The sequence below is a fragment of the Rhinopithecus bieti genome, unplaced genomic scaffold (genome assembly GCF_001698545.2).
Source record: "Rhinopithecus bieti isolate Rb0 unplaced genomic scaffold, ASM169854v2 scaffold_63316, whole genome shotgun sequence".
Taxonomy (NCBI): domain Eukaryota; kingdom Metazoa; phylum Chordata; class Mammalia; order Primates; family Cercopithecidae; genus Rhinopithecus; species Rhinopithecus bieti.
This window is the reverse complement of record NW_016824497.1, coordinates 500,536-516,503: the sequence shown is the minus strand read 5'-3', so window position 1 is coordinate 516,503 and position 15,968 is coordinate 500,536. Positions and strand designations below refer to the sequence as shown.

The 15,968-nt window shown below is 49.8% G+C and overlaps 2 protein-coding genes and 1 long non-coding RNA gene across 4 annotated transcripts in view; 2 read left to right on the top strand and 1 right to left on the bottom strand.

Moving 5' to 3' along the window:
* METAP1D (methionyl aminopeptidase type 1D, mitochondrial) overlaps window positions 1–6,375 on the top strand; it is a 96,598-nt gene extending 90,223 nt beyond the window's left edge. Inside the window, 4 exon segments of the mRNA XM_017862356.1 lie at window positions 1,730–1,827; window positions 3,159–3,206; window positions 4,067–4,145; window positions 4,265–6,375. Of these exon segments, the coding sequence (XP_017717845.1) occupies window positions 1,730–1,827; window positions 3,159–3,206; window positions 4,067–4,145; window positions 4,265–4,343 (304 nt within the window). The 3' untranslated portion in view covers window positions 4,344–6,375.
* Window positions 6,376–9,433: 3,058 nt separating this feature from the next.
* Window positions 9,434–13,648, top strand: DLX1 (distal-less homeobox 1). 2 transcript variants are annotated; one of them, XM_017862339.1, is made up of 3 exons: window positions 9,434–9,944; window positions 10,620–10,819; window positions 11,978–13,648. In XM_017862339.1, the coding sequence occupies exons 1-3, from the start codon at window positions 9,632–9,634 to the stop codon at window positions 12,230–12,232; spliced, it is 768 nt and encodes a 255-aa protein (XP_017717828.1). In that variant the 5' UTR covers window positions 9,434–9,631; the 3' UTR covers window positions 12,233–13,648. The 2 variants fall into 2 exon arrangements, with proteins under 2 accessions (XP_017717828.1, XP_017717829.1); XM_017862340.1 differs by lacking the exon at window positions 10,620–10,819 and having other exon boundaries at window positions 9,563–9,944; window positions 11,978–13,553.
* The window catches only part of LOC108522261 (uncharacterized), a 5,282-nt gene continuing 1,612 nt past the window's right edge, over window positions 12,299–15,968 (bottom strand). Inside the window, exons 2-3 of the long non-coding RNA XR_001883418.1 lie at window positions 13,874–14,098; window positions 12,299–12,787 (exon numbers count right to left, since the gene is read on the bottom strand). This is a non-coding gene — a long non-coding RNA (uncharacterized LOC108522261). The remainder of the gene's footprint in view (window positions 12,788–13,873; window positions 14,099–15,968) is intronic.

Genomic DNA, 15,968 nt, shown 5'->3' with positions numbered 1-15,968 from the left:
GACCCCAAGTGTTTTTTCAGAGTGGGCTTTCTTCCTCTCCTCTCATCGGAAATTAAAATGAAGATTGCCATTGTAACACACATTTAAGATGTAGCCATGATGCCTGCCAATCAGCCGGATACTTAAAAAAAAAAAAACAAAAAAACCTAGATTTTTTTTTTTAAGAAGAGAAAATAGAATAATTTATATTGAATGTTCTTAGAATCATTGAGGTTTGTTGGGATTGAAGTAACATAATTTATAGGTTTTGGTAGAAACTGCTCATATGAAAAAATCTAGATTATTATGTCCTATTTAATCATCTTTCTTCCACCTGTATTCACTCTTCATCCTCAGTTTTTATTCACAAACTGTGTGGCACAAATAAAAACACCTTGGGAAACACCAAATAGAATTACTTGCCCACCAAAGATCCACAGAAATAACCATAAAGTACAACATAAGAGATAAAAACCTTGACTTGCCATTCCTGTCCTCAACATATGCATTGCTTAACTATTTCTGCACTAACAGTTACATCAAAATTAAATCTGAATAAGAGGCTGCCCATCTGCTGGTTATAGTGACATCCTGGTCTAAGTGAAGCTGTCTTACAAGTCTGGGGATGGTTAAAATTATTTAAAAAAACATATAGACATGAATGACCACAAAGATGCTGGCTGAAAGCCTTTGGGTTCATGTTAAACTAAGAGTGTTTGAGACTCTAGTTTGAGATCTAGAAACTTAGTTCTGTTAATAATTGAAATAGTAGTCCTGTAAATCCCAGTCTGTTGTTAGGGTTAGGGGCATTGTGCCCTTTGTCCACATGAAAATATAAATTCTTAATAGTATACATATTCTTGTTTGTCTGATGCTCCCCAAAATAAACATGTTCAGCTGATTTCAAGGACTACTTTTCAATCTTGTAGATGAAGATTTTAGAGTTGGATTCTGTGTGCTTGGTTTCAGATGGAATGTAAAACATTTGCTTGTAACTAATGTAGTGCATGCAATGTACTTCATTACATACATGTAATGAAGTAACTAATGAAGCACTAAGAATTGGGAATCACAATACTAGCTTATCTTAAGCATCCCAGTGATCAAAAAGCATTCTTTATGAATTTTGTTAATGGTGCAGGTCTTGAATGGAACTCTCAAATGATCTCACAGTTTTGGAGTGTTTCAAGAATACTGACAAAGTAGATTGAGCTTTTCATGTGAGTGTGCCTGTTGGTAAAATGCATAATGCTTTGAAATAGAGCAGAAAAAGGGAACCATAGAAAGTCATATTTCTATATTGTAATTTGTTTTATTTTTGGTTCCCCAATCAGGAATAATTTATAGTCTTTTTGTGAAATCTCAAAAAAACCAGGCAGGTTTTTATGACCTGCATTATATGCACATATATCCTAACCATATATTGTATGGCAATCACTATGTGTGTATACATACTCATTTGTTGTCTGAAAGTGGCTTTGTTTGAATGCTATACAAAGGTAAATGACTCAAACGACTGTGTTAGATAGATATGTACCTTCTTTCTTCATATATCCAAAGAGAGTGGTTGCAAGTAACAGCAAAAATTAAAATTGTTACAGCATAATGAAAATATATGAATGTTATTATCTGACTCTAAATATTACTGACTTTTCTTTTTTCAGAGAATATTTTAACGTGACTTTGTTTTATCTTAGTATGCCTGAAAACTTACCTAATTTAATTAAATATTTTTTGGTCACTTTTAAAGCCACATAACTCATCAGAATGGTTTGCAAGTCTGTCCACATTTTGTGGGACATGGAATAGGATCTTACTTTCATGGACATCCAGAAATTTGGCATCATGGTAAGAAAGTTCATTTGGAAGCTGTTTGTTGATCAGAGATCAGGATGTGGCAGCTTTGCCCCTGAAGCTCTTACTCTGACTTTGAGTCTGCATTATCAACCTTGTGTTTGTGTGTGTGTTTGTGTGCGGTGGGCAGGGGAGGGGAGTCTGCTTAATTTTAACCGGGACATTACTGTGTTACTGGATTAGAGCCCAGCTGTTTCAATCCCAAAATAAGGTTTATTTTGCTTTCTGTCTTCTGAAGGGTGTATGGCTGGAAGGCACAAGGGATATTTGTTTAGAAAGAGTTACTGAAAACAAAACGCCACTGCATCAATGTCCCAGCAGCATGCACATATGACTGTTTTCTGTTTTTCTTTTTCTACCCCGTTTTCTAGCTGCTGACTGTTGTGGTTAAACTTCATTACATCCTACACAGCATTGACAGCTGATGTATTTAGCAGCATGTACTCTTTAGAGATTTCTAGATTATGCCCACCCTTGTCTTCCTTCCCCAGAATCTCCTGTTTTTCACTGCCTGGGTGTGCACCCTATAGTGAGAAGACAGGGGTGGGCCCACCGGGGTGGGAGGATTTGGGTTGAGGTAGGAGGCAGCTCAGTGGACCACCCTCAAGGCAGGTTCACACCTGGACAGGGACCAAAGGAAAGTTGGTCCTGGGGCCTTGACCTGTGCCCCTATGGACTTGATTGGTCCATAGAAGGACTACTCTTTGGGACTCATGCCCTGGAGGATCGCTGGACACCCAGCAGGTCTGAACCCTCTTTGGACCAAAGAGCCCCCACCTAGGCAGCTCAGAAGAGGTTCAGGTGAGAGTGCAGAAAGAGCTTGTCAGCCTTGTGCCTTACCTGGTGCCAATGTCTGGAGTGAAACTATTTGAAGTCAGGCCCCTGCTCCCCACAACCTGCACCAAAGGAGGCTGCCCTCCTTTGCAACATTCCCCAGTACTTCTTTCTCTTTGAGGGAGGGGTGTAGGCAAGACCCAGGACCCAGTAGGCTGGGAGACCTAGTAGCCTGGGGGATAGAGAGAGGGGGAGAGGAAGCCTGACATGTGTCTGAAACACACAGTCTGCCCCTGCCAGGCCTTGGAAAACTCTTCTAGGGGAGTCTTGACCCAGAGCACAGATAATGCAAAGACTCAGGCCAAGTAGCCCCATGTTTAACTTCTGGTCACTATCCAGGACTCCAGAAATCTCCACCCTTTCTTCTCTAAAAGAAGAGAAATAAAACGACCAAGTTTTTTCAAGGGGCCTGACCCCTGTAATCTGTTTTTTTCTGTCCTCCCCATTTCGTATTCTCACCCCCCCACCCCCCAATGTTTTTTGTTTTACAGCAAATGACAATGATCTACCCATGGAGGAGGGCATGGCATTCACTATAGGTAAATGGAACTCCCCTTCCAAGTGCATAGCTCCTGGTGGAAGCTGCTGCCACTGGCCTAGGCCCGGCAGTCCGGTGAAGGACTAATAAAGCCAATCAGCGTAATGAAATAATTCAGACGCACTGGAAATCTGATTAAATAATATCCTCAAGCCCCATCTTCCTAAATCAGATACTTACCGACACATTTAGGAGAAGGCAGCCATCCAACCTCTAATCCTGTTACCAGCATAATGTGGTATTGGGTTTTTTGTTTTGTTTTGTTTTTTCATTAACACCCAGTAACTAGGCGCTATTATGTCCCTTGCTCCCTGTCAGCAAATGGCATGTGCTCTCTGGTGACCTGTTCCTGGCTGATCCTGTGATTGGTACCACCACCAAATTCCAGTCACCTAGGGCCGTAAAGACATCATATTTCTGACTGTGGGACTTAATAGAGAAGCAATTAGAGTGAAATAAGAAATTTGTTATTTGCTGATGAATGAATATTTTGAGCATGGTTTTAAAATTGAAATTTTTTTAAAAAATTCGTATTTATAAGAGGGACTGGTGTTTGGGTGGTTATTATCCACGGGGTCCTAATTAAGCCTTGATTAAAATGCCCTTCTTTCTCTAAAAAATTACGAACTAGGCAACTTCATACATTTTGAATGGCATAGTGTTTCCTCTTCCTACTGTTTAGTTTGTAGTATACTATGTAAGCAACATCAATTATCAACCCTTGCAAGATGACAACATGAGCCTGTGGGGGAAGCACTTGAGGGGAGGGAGGAGAAACTTCTCTTTTTTAATAATCAGCCCGAAACAATGTTTAACAAGAATCTGATGAGGTCACTGCAGTAAATATTTTTCCTCTTACAGAGCCAATCATCACGGAGGGATCCCCTGAATTTAAAGTCCTGGAGGATGCATGGACTGTAGTCTCCCTAGACAATCAAAGGTGCTTTCTGCCCCGTTGCTTTTAAATTGTATGGGAAGGGAAGATTGGTCCGACGGCGCTCTTGCCGCCAGGCCGGAGCTTGAGTGCGCGCGTTCTGATGGCTGGGTGCTGTGTTACAGGTCGGCCCAGTTCGAGCACACGGTTCTCATCACGTCGAGGGGCGCGCAGATCCTGACCAAACTGCCCCATGAGGCCTGAGAAGCCGCTCGAAGGTCGCGGTGACCAGGTGCCTTTTTAAATAAATTGCTGAAATCTGGCTGGAGAACTTTTAGAAGAAACAGGGGAATGACCGGTCATGCGGTAACCTACGTGGCACCTAATAGTATCTTGGAAAAACCCGGGGGGCACTGGAGGGCAACTGGGAACTCGGCTCTGAAGGCCTGCCGGGGTCGCGCGGCTATGGAAAAACAAATCCTGGCCCTGGACTCGGTTTCCCAGCGCGGTCAACGCATCTAGAGGGGACTGGAGGAAACCCCTTCGTTTGGAAGACGAGAGATTCCAAGAGAAGCACGGTTTTCTCTTTCCCTTGTCCTGACTGTTCCAGTAAAAAACCTCTTAAATCCATTGTGTCTGAGGTCCTTACCTCTCTGGCAGTTACAATGATCTTTGTGTCTGAATTTTGCACGTCTGCCGAAAAACCCCAACCTGTTGACTGGGACTTTTTAAAATCCGTTTTTCCCTCTTGTGTATCCCACATTGGCCGGCCCCAAGGATGCTCGCAGAAGCCAGTCCCCAACTCCAGCCCTTCCGTATCTTTCCCCTCCATCGCGGCTTTGCGATGAAAGATTAGCCTGCGAACAGAGGCATTGATTACAAACATGTCCTTGGCAGTGGACTCTGGGCCTGGCCATTCTTCGGTTTTCTGTCAATCCAGGAACGCCACTTTCCTGGACCACTGCGGCTCTTCCTCCCCTGCCCACATCCAGCCCTCCAAGGCCTTCCCAGAGGTGAAGTTTGAGGCCCTCCCCGCAACCATCCCACACGCACGCACGCTAGACCATTTGCTGCACTAGGAATTCGAGCTTGGGCCCCACTCGCCCAGTTGTGTACAGTGACTGGTTAGTGGGCGGTCTGGTCTCTAAAATGACCCCTCCCCACACTGGCCTTCTTTGCATCGGGACCTGCGCTCGCACGCTCCAGGAGCCGCAAAGGTCAGCTGTTCTGGAAACTGAGAGGGTCCCAAAGAGAGGAGATACCGGCGCATTTGAGAGCAAGGGCCTACTTGGCCGGGACTGAAGCTTGCGAGTTGAACTCCAGTTCGGCCGGCAGCTCCATCCCGCTTCAGGAGCAGGAATCCAAGGGCCCACGCTGTGTAAGCCAAGGGCCATTCCTGCCCGGAGCACCCTCCTTTCCCTTGCGCTTGCTCTCCAGTACCAGTTCCGCACCTGAGCTCAAGGGTAGGGAGGGGCCGGGCCTCTGGCAGTCCACGAAGGAAGCCGTCTGCCTCCGGTTGTGATTTTAGGAACAAGTCCAATGAGGGTTTTCAAGCAGTTAATGGTTGTGCTAACTCTGGTTTCTACTGAAGCGGGTTTTGCAAAGCTGACATCCCTTAAAAATAGCTTGGGCTTTCGGAAGCGGCAAGGAAATGGCAACTGTAGTTGCCAGGACAGGTGGTGTCCTCGGCCAGGACTAAGAGCCAGCTCATCTTTGTAACACTCATAATGTGGGAAACTGAGGACCAGCCGTCTCGGAAAAGTGATGAGTTCCAGCTTTTACCTAACACAGGGTTCTCCCCGTCGTCCCCCAACCCCTCCAACTCGGCTTCTTTGTGTCCAGGGTTGTAGATTTTTGGATAGAGGTGTTTCTGATTCTAGTGAGTCTGAGAACTGGAAAAGACCAGGGAGTGGTTGACGATTTACAAAGTCCATAGAAAAACTTTGTATGTGGTCGGAAGTTGGCCAAGCAGAGGCCCACAGGCTGACGCTACCGCCCACCCCCCACCCCCCAAAGATCTGAATTCCCTAAAGAGCAAGCGGGTTCAGCTGGCCTTGGGAGATGTTTGCTGGAGAATGACTTCAGTTTTCTCCTAAGGCAATCAGATTGCAACCATTAGTATTGTATCTTATCTGCAAAGCAGTTAACTCCGAGGTTCCCCAAGGATACTTTTATTAGGACCACAGGACTTTACCAACCACTGAGGTAACACGCTGCTTGTGCAGCAATTATTTTGAGGTGGAGGTATTTATGGGACAAGTTTATAATTCCATTTATTAAAGGGACTAACCTAAAATGTGTGTGTATATATATGTGTGTGTATATGTGTGTAGCAACACTCAGCAGCTCCCTAAAGAACTCCCTTTTAACATGCTTTGAAGTTGAGATTAGGAAGTAGATTTAAAAATACCTCGTCCACGCCTTCCTGTCCCTCTTGCAGCTGAACTGGCCCAAAGCCTCACCCAGAGCCACTGGGATTCCAGCCAAGAGTGGCTGTGGCTAACACCACCAGGACCTCCTGGTTCTGAGGTGACTCCAGTAGGTTCCATGAGAAATCTGCAACCCTCAGGACAAATGGGAGGGTTTTGTTTTCTCTCAGAGTGAGGGCAGGCAACAATTTAAGCAAACCGGCATTCAGAACAGGTGTCACCTTAGCACTAGAGGGTGGGAGGGATCCACTCCAGGCTCACAAAGTGCGGCTAAGATCCCACGTTGAGAAACCAGCTACTGCCAGCGGCTCGGCATGAGAGGGCCCCTGCTTAGTGCTCCTCCCTAGACCTGCTTTTCTGGGCTAAGAAATAATTCCGGAGTGTAGCCATCTCTTGCTCACACACAATCCGCTTCTAAATTAAACAAGGCTCTGAAACAGTATCCCGAGGGGCGCATGCCGGACTTTTGTTCCAAGAAGGCAACCAGGTCCCCTGTGCTGCCGCAAAAGTCTTTGATCCCTCTCCAGCTGTGGACACAGAGCACCCAAGAGACTGTCGCGATGTGTGGCCGTCTCTCCCCTTACCCCCACCTTGCAAGTCTCTGGAATACACTCTCCCTAGGCGGCCCGGCCGTCGGGTTTCCTCACGCCTTGCCCTGAGCTCCCGGAATTACCAATTCCACTTTCCCCGGTCCCAACCCAGACCCCGCGCCCGCCGCGGCGATCACTTACGTGGGCAAGGCCCTCAGGGCACGCGCAAGAGACCCGGGGCCCGGGCAGTATCCAAGCGACTGTGCTGGGCACACGGCATGGCACTCCGCACCCTAAAACAGGCACTAGTAAGGAGCAATTAAAACCACAAGTGCGACACAGAAATCAGAAAGAGCCGAGCGGCTCCAGGAGTTGCCTGGTGGCGGAATCATTAGCTGGCTGTTGCTACAAAGCCTCACCGTGTGGTTCGGTGACTAAGAAAAAAAAAATCTTTTAAACGTTGGCAAACCCGTTATTGGTTTGGCCTATTGGGTTTTTTTTTTTTTCTTTTGTTTTTCTCTTTGCTCCAACCACGCTGCCTGAAATATTTCTGCCCCCAGCATTGTGCCCTTAAACCAAAGAAGAGGAATTCTGCGGGCAGCAGCAGCTGGTACAGAAGTTAAAAAAAAGAGAAACCCCCTCTACTAACATCTATAACGACAGCACCGATGTAATTTGTTTTGAATGTTCATTTTTATTGGTGTTCCCTCTGCCAAAATGCGCTTGATTACAGAGGTTTGTCCTGTGATCATTGCACACTCCAGACAGGGGAAGGTGCAGCGATGAAGGTTCAGCTCAGGCCAGATCAAATCCCGAGCTGTTTAACGCTGAAAGGCTTCATGTTGCTATTAGTGTTAAATATATGGCTAATTATGCGTATGAAAATTAAACATCAGTGTTATGCTAATGGGGCGCCTTCAGCTGCGGATCTGAGCACTTGAGACTACCATTTAATCAAATGAATCAGTAACTAATACATCTGCACGTGTGAACTTTCACAAGATCATTTTCCCGTTCCCGTCACACCGCTAAATTATGAAAGAAATAATTATCAACACTTTCTAATTACCTAACAAAGTAAATTGGGATTCACCGTGGGGCTGGCGGGTTGGGGAACCAACATCCACTTACAGCCAGGGTGGTGTGCGCCACACCGCGAGGGGGTGGGCCGTATTGGTAGTAGTGGCGATGGGTTGGGGCTTTTGTGCACTTTTTCGTACCTAGCACCTCAGAAAACGGAGCAGCTGCAGCTCTTGCCTCCACTAGCCCTGCCCCCTAGGCCCGGTGGCGCGCGCTTTGGCCACTGGAGGTGAGGAAGATACTAGGTGGCAAAGCGAGAGGTCTACACATAGATAGGGGAGCCTACTACTGGCCTGGGTTTGCTGCGGGTTTCGGTGTCCCCCAGGGACTCCTAAACTCTGGAAGTCTCGCTAGACCTCAGGAGGCCGGAAAACGACCACCTGGCGTCCGCGGCTTCAGCAGATCTGAGCCCCTAGGCCCCCTGGGCTCCACGCTGAGCCGCGCTCTCGGGGCGAGTGAGCCCTGGGCTCTCCGCGCAAGGGAGTGGAGAAGGGAGGGGGAGGAGGAGGAAGGCTGGGAGGGAAAGAGGATGTGTGTGTTGGGGGAGGGGGCGGCGCAGTCGCCTTTCTTGGGAGGAGAAGCGCGGGTTCCTGGCTCTCCACGCGCACTGCTTTAATCAGACCGTGCAGCCTCGAGCTGGAGTGGCCAGCTGGGCCTGGAGCAATGCGAGCGGGCCCCAGGGAGCGACGGCGGCGGCGGCGCAGCGGCCGAGTGAGTGAGTTCGCAGGGAGGGCCCCTAAGCCCCGACTCCAGGGATGTGGCAGAGCGTAACCGGGCCGGGGAGGCGCGGCCGAATGGGCGCCGCGCTAGGCACAAGGCTCTTGGGAGGACCTCTGTCTGTTGGCCGCCTCGGGCGCCCCCCAGTGCACGACTCCGCGCTCCAGAGGCAGAGGTCAGGCTCCTCCCGAGCAGCCCTAGCTCTGCGCCGGACTGAGTGGCAGCGACGAGAAGCGGTACAGGGTGTCCGGCGTTAGGGACCGCTGAAGGGTGGGGACAGTGGCAGGGGGCGGCGGCGCCGAGCCGCTGGTTGGTTCCCGGGGAGGAAGGCGCGCGAGGGAGGCGGGAGGCCGCTGAGCCGCGGGCCGCAGCGGTCCCGGCGCAGACGCCGCAGCCCATTGTGCTTCCTGCCCGGCGCGCTCTGTTGCAGAGCAGCCCCGGCAGGGAAGTGTGGATGCGTCTCTCCCGAGGCCGGGCCGCCTCGCCCGCTCTAGTCCAGCGGAGCCCGAGCGCCTCAGACCAATCCCCAGTGATTATGCAAGACAGCGGACCAATCAGCTCCGCCAGCTCATGAATATTTATGACCTTGGCTGAGTCAAAGCTTTGAACCGAGTTTGGGGAGCTCAGCAGCATCATGCTTAGACTTTTCAAAGAGACAAACTCCATTTTCTTATGAATGGAAAGTGAAAACCCCTGTTCTGCTTAAATTGGGTTCCTTCCTGTCCTGAGAAACATAGAGACCCCCAAAAGGGAAGCAGAGGAGAGAAAGTCCCACACCCAGACCCCGCGAGAAGAGATGACCATGACCACCATGCCAGAAAGTCTCAACAGCCCCGTGTCGGGCAAGGCGGTGTTTATGGAGTTTGGGCCGCCCAACCAGCAAATGTCTCCTTCTCCCATGTCCCACGGGCACTACTCCATGCACTGTTTACACTCGGCGGGCCATTCGCAGCCCGACGGCGCCTACAGCTCAGCCTCGTCCTTCTCCCGACCGCTGGGCTACCCCTACGTCAACTCGGTCAGCAGCCACGCTTCCAGCCCCTACATCAGTTCGGTGCAGTCCTACCCGGGCAGCGCCAGCCTCGCCCAGAGCCGCCTGGAGGACCCAGGTACGTGCGCTTGCCAGGGAGAGGGAGAGGAGGAGGTACAAGGGAGAGAGGGAAAGAAGGAGCGGGGAAGAAGAGGAGAGGGAGAGAGAGAAGAGAGGAGAGAGAAAGAGAAGAGAGGAGAACGAGGTGGAGTGGGGGTGGGGAGGGCGCGGGAGCAGTGGAGGTTTCGAATATCAATCTATAGATCCTTGTCACAGCAAATAAATTTTTTTAAAAATTCACTCAATTTGCAACTATCCAGCAAAGGATAAATCCCAGAGCGTCTCCTGGCACTGGCTGGGCCTCTGGGCGGCTCGGTGTGCAGAGCACACAATGCCCCGCTGGAAAACAGAAACCCACATGTGCACGTATTAGTCTCGGTAATTATTTATTGCGTAGTGCTATAAACAATGTATGCAATTAAGGGTAATTAAACCTCAACTACCGCCTGCAAAAATAGCAAACTTTCCCTGCAAAGGCAGGGGCTGCGCTTCTGGGAACGGCTCTATCCCGCCTGCAGCGGCCCGGGACAGGCCCTCGGATTTTGGGGGACCCTTCCCTGGCTTTCAGAGTTTCTTGAACGTTCTCTCCCTGGTCCTGCCTCCGCCACCCTTCGGTAGCCACTGGCTCTTGGCTGTTCGCACTAAAGGCGGCCCCTCGTATTAACAACGGGCCCTGCTTCTGCTGTCCCTCCAGGGGCGGACTCGGAGAAGAGCACGGTGGTGGAAGGCGGTGAAGTGCGCTTCAATGGCAAGGGAAAAAAGATCCGTAAACCCAGGACGATTTATTCCAGTTTGCAGTTGCAGGCTTTGAACCGGAGGTTCCAGCAAACTCAGTACCTAGCTCTGCCGGAGAGGGCGGAGCTCGCGGCCTCTTTGGGACTCACACAGACTCAGGTACCTCGCCGCTGCCGCTCCGTTCCGCCACGCAGGCTTTCCGCGGCCGGCCTGCGCCCGGGTCTTCATTTCTTGTTCGCTGTGCCTCACGGTCGGGGTGTCACTGTGTGTGTGTGTGTTTGTGTTCACCCCTGGCTCTCAGCGTGTCTCCTTCCTCCCTCATCCTCTGCCCTAGCTCTGTCGCTGCTCTCGGTATCCCGAGCTGCCTGCAGCCCGGCCTTCTGTCCCCCGACAATCTGATTAGGGCGCAGGAAGGATTTCCCTAGACGTTTTGTTTGGGAACTCTGAGGTCACACGTGCCTAAACAACTGGAACAATAGACTCGGGGCTTAATCCCTCCCTTGCCTTTAAATTGTGTGACTAATCACTTGGGGCCTGGGTCTAAGCCTCGGCCTCCCTCCTCCTCTTTCTCACAGGTTGGGGGTGGGGGGAGAACCTTTCCTCCGCCCTCTCACCTCTCAAGTCCCAGATCTTAGAGGAGAAACGGGACCTTCCTTCCCGGCTTTCTCTAAGACTCCGGGGAGCCCGTGAGGGTTCTGACGGCGGCGGGCGCGGGCTTTCAACGTCGGGTACGGGATTTGGAGCAGAGCTGGAGAAAGCAAACAGACCGTAGGTTTTGAATCCAAAGAAAAGAATGGTTTTGAATCCAAAGAAAAGTTCAACAAAACCTTGAGGCCTCCTTAGTCCGTCCCAACTCAAGGGCAGAAAGGATGTCGCATAGAAAAGTTGGGTCGCTTTGCAAATAAATTTCCTCCACTCCTTCCTAGGTTTTCGATTCTTTTATTGATGTTGATATTGGAATTGCGGGCTTGGTGTTGTGCAGGCGCTGTATCTTCCGCAGGCGATAGCCACGGTCGGACTGAGCCCCTGGCAGGCTAAGGCCTGGATCCCAGTTCACCCCTCACCACAACTCCTCCCTGGCTCTCTGAGAGCTGCCCCAATGGGCTGACGGCGGCGGGCGGTTAGGCCTTCGAGGCTTTGGCTCTTATGGGGGAAGGGAGAAAGGAGGGATGTCTCTGCTTCTCTGGCGGGGAGCTGCCAGCTGGCGCAGGGTTGGGAGGTCCTCTCTCTGCTGCTCTGCGGTCCCTTTTTTCCTCCCTGTGACCTAGGTAGGCTCAGTGGTCCCAGCCTGAGTCACGTTGTTGTCCGCTCTTGCAGGTCAAGATCTGGTTCCAAAACAAGCGATCCAAGTTCAAGAAGCTGATGAAGCAGGGTGGGGCGGCTCTAGAGGGTAGTGCGTTGGCCAACGGCCGGGCCCTGTCTGCTGGCTCCCCACCCGTGCCGCCCGGCTGGAACCCTAACTCTTCATCCGGGAAGGGCTCAGGCGGAAACGCGGGCTCCTATATCCCCAGCTACACATCGTGGTACCCTTCAGCGCACCAAGAAGCTATGCAGCAACCCCAACTTATGTGAGGTTGCCCGCCCGCCTCCTTGTCTCCCCGGCCCAGGCCCCTCCCGCCTCCAGGTCCATCCACCCTGTCCGGAAAAGAAGGACCCAGAGGGAAGAAGAAGGAACAGTGGAGGCAGGACGAGCTCCATCTCCTCAGAGCCCCGCGAGGTCCGGCCCAGCAACTTCCCGGCGCCCGCGCTCTGGCCTGAACCCTGGCCTGGGCCGAGCAGTAGCAGCAGAGAGTGGCCTCGGAGGGAAGGCACTGCCACCTGAGACAGGCCAAGTAGCAAGATAAACCCGCTTCACCCGACCCACCGACCTTCAGCTTTGTGGGACTATCAGGAAAAAAACAAAACAAAAACAAAATGTAGAAAAAGCAAAAGCTCTTTTCTGTCCTGTCAGTCTCCTGTCTCCTTTTGCTCTGTGCCCTGATAAAGTCAAGGTCCTCATCCGTCCGCTGTCCTCATTCTGCGGCCGCTGCGAAAAACCACCAGGTCTGAGAGACCCGGGTCCTGCCCGGCTGACCATCTCCGGATCCTGGGACACTGCCTGACCATCTGTGTAGCTGGTGTGGGAATCTGGGGGCATTGAAGGGAGGGGGTTTTATTTATTGAGAAATGGACTTCGCCTGAGGCTGTTTACCAATTGGAGGTTCTGCTGGGCGCAAGGAACTCACTGTTCAAACGCACTGTTTACTTTAAACGCACGGGGAGAAACGAATAAGGAGGACGTGGTGATTTTTAATTTATACAGTAACTTTTGTACTTCTCTGGTATGGAGAGTTTGGAGCCGAACGATTTGCATTTTTTACATGTCCGACATTATTTAATAAATACTTTTTAAAAGAAAAGAAAGATAAATGAAGTCAACACGATTTTCTCATCTGGGGAGGAACTCTTGGTTGCTTCGCCTGGACAAGATGGAAAACACTGATTTCCTCCTTGGGTAGAAAGAGGGAGCGAGGACAAATGGGGAGTAGAGAGAAAACAGGCGAGAACAAGCACCCTAATTCCAGTGGGCTTTACAATAAGACAAAATCAGCTTTACAACAATCCCTAGAGGCTCAACCACAGAGTAATGCCAGTCACTACCCTGAACGCACAATCTTCAGTGCAGGCTCTAATTACTGTACATATTATTGTTATTATTATTATTATTATTATTATTGTTCTGTAAACATGTTGCACAAGCTTAGCCTTTTTGCGTTCTGTTGTGTGTGGCTGTAAAACCCCATGCTTTGTGAAATGAGAATCTTGACATTTTACTTGTGAAATTTGGAAAATGTGATCAATTGAAATCAACTGTGTTTTGTGTTCTCTATGTCAAAGTTTAGTTTTATATTGAGAATGTTAACTTATTGCTTTGTATCTTGGGGAAAAAAAACTTTGTAAATAAGTTATAAAGTTTCTTTGAGACAGTAAAATTATGATTTCTTGAAAGAACTGCTCTCTCTTGTGCTGTGTGAGGGTATGCCAGGGGGCCAGGCCAGGTTCCCACCTCTGGAGATAGTTCATACAGGGTCAGTGACTTATCAACTTATCGGTGATAGAATGGGGACCCTGTACTCCAGAAACACCAGGATATCGTCAGAGGCCTGTGGGGTGCCCCATTGGACCTTTTCTTTTTGCCTTGCTCCCTGGACCCCCAAGGTGTGTAATTCCTACCTGAATTGGAGGGGTAAGGAGAGAATCCCTGGCGAGGGTTCCCCGGGAAGGGGGCTCAGGAACAGGTGCATCAGGGCAGAGCTGACGCTCAGGAACCAAAAGGATGTTGAAGACCAGCTGAGAGGAGATGAAGTCAGAGTTCAAAGTCAGCCAGCCAGGACGATTTCAGTTTTTTCCACACCCAGCCAGCTCTTGGGAGGCCGGGAGGTTGGGAGGCTGAGAGGCCTGGAAGCAGAGACACTGCTTTGCCTCTAGTCTTTCTCCGGATCTGGCCTCCCGGCTTTTGCATGCCCGGAGGCGCTGGATTCCATCGCGGAAAAGACGCAGCCAGACGCCAGGCAGGGGCCGGAAAGACACGTCTGTCAGACTGCCCCTCTATCAATCAGTGCGCTCCAGGGGACAGGGCACAGTCCCAGGGAGCCACCCTGGGAGCTCCACAGTGAGAAAGGCAGGTTCCTGTCTAATGATTCGGGGTCTTTCTCTGCACCTCACAGGAATGGAGGTGGTAAGGAAAGGGTGGCTGACTCTTTGGAACCCCAAAATCTGACCAAAGTCAAGCACACCACTCCCACCTCATCCCAGTCCGAAAGTCCCAAGGCCAGACCCTTATGGGAGCGCCTCTAGGGAAGCATTTGCTCAGATTAGTTCCCTCCAAAGGAACACGGGCTCCAGGGGACTAGAACCAGATTGGTTCCCTTGTCGTGGCCCTGCGTCCCAGCCCAAACTCAACCCCAACCCCAGATCCCGCAGCCGAGCCGAGGCAGTCCCAGAGAGCTGCGGGCCCAAACGGGCTGTCAAACGCTATTCCTGCTTCTCCCGCACTCTCCTTCCAGCGCTCCTGCCCGCGGGAGCTGGCCCTCCACCTTTGGGGGGCCATTTCAGGCGCACGGTGGGGAGCAGAGCCCGGAAGGCAGTGATCTGTGTTGTGACAAGCACCCATTTTTCAATTGGTGCTGGTGAAAGATCAGATGCGCCAGGCTCTTCCGACGCCCTTTGTGAAGGGGAGGAGGAAGTGGCGGGGCTGCTGCGAGTGGGGGAAGGCGGTATGATGGAAGCAGGGAAAGTAGGGGGTGGGGGATGATGCTGAGGACCTCCAAGCCCCTTCCAGGCCTGAGATTAGGACTTTTCTCCGCAGCACCTAGAAGCACCAGCGCTAATGGGAGAAATCAGACCTCGAAGACAGGGATGTGGGCAGTCAGATGGGCCTCAAAGCTGAGGAAGGAACCAATTTCCCAACTCCGGCGTGGGGTAGGGGGTCTTCCTAGGTTCAATTTCCCCTGGGAGATGTGACTTTGCTAGTGCGAAGATTTCTGTCCCGCATCTGACTCAGGTCCCCTAGATAACAGCTAGGGCCCAACCCCTCAAGTTACAGGCGGAATCTATTTGGTCAAGCGGATTGTAATACTTTGAGATATTAGCTTATACTAATTTAATAATCTCTTGCTAACAGTTCAAATAGAGAAATTATTAGTTTTAGCTCAACGAAAACGGTCTTTAGTTAGGCTCTATTATAATTATAAGCGGTTGTACTTTTAAAAAATGTTAATCTCAATATAGGCCTAATTAATGCTACCTTGTTACTGACAAGTAGTTCATCAAATATCTGATTCAAAGATTTTCATAATGAGTATATTAATTAAACTATGAATAATCTAAAGGTGGTTATATTTAAACAATACCTCATTATAATGATTAAATACTGATTTCGAATATTATGTCTTAACAATTGTCACTTAGAAAACACAACCTTTCCTTATGTATGAGTCTGTAATGGCAAAATGCAATTTTGGGATTTTTTTCCCTTGTTCAAAAAATGTGAACCTCATTTTAAAACACTTCTGAAATAGGTTACACACAGCTTAATGATTATCAAAATGACTCTTTTCTGCAAAAAAAAGACCCCAAAGTGCGCGTACAGCTGCAAACCCAAGAGGGTCAGCATCATTTCACTGTATTCTCTTCTTGATTACAAGCCGGGCCCATCAAACACAACATAATTACAGTAATTTCAGGTTTATTTATTCTAATGCAGTTTCCCCATCTCTCTGGTAATTATGAGCAATTTTTTCGCCCAGGGAATCTTTTTGCATTAACA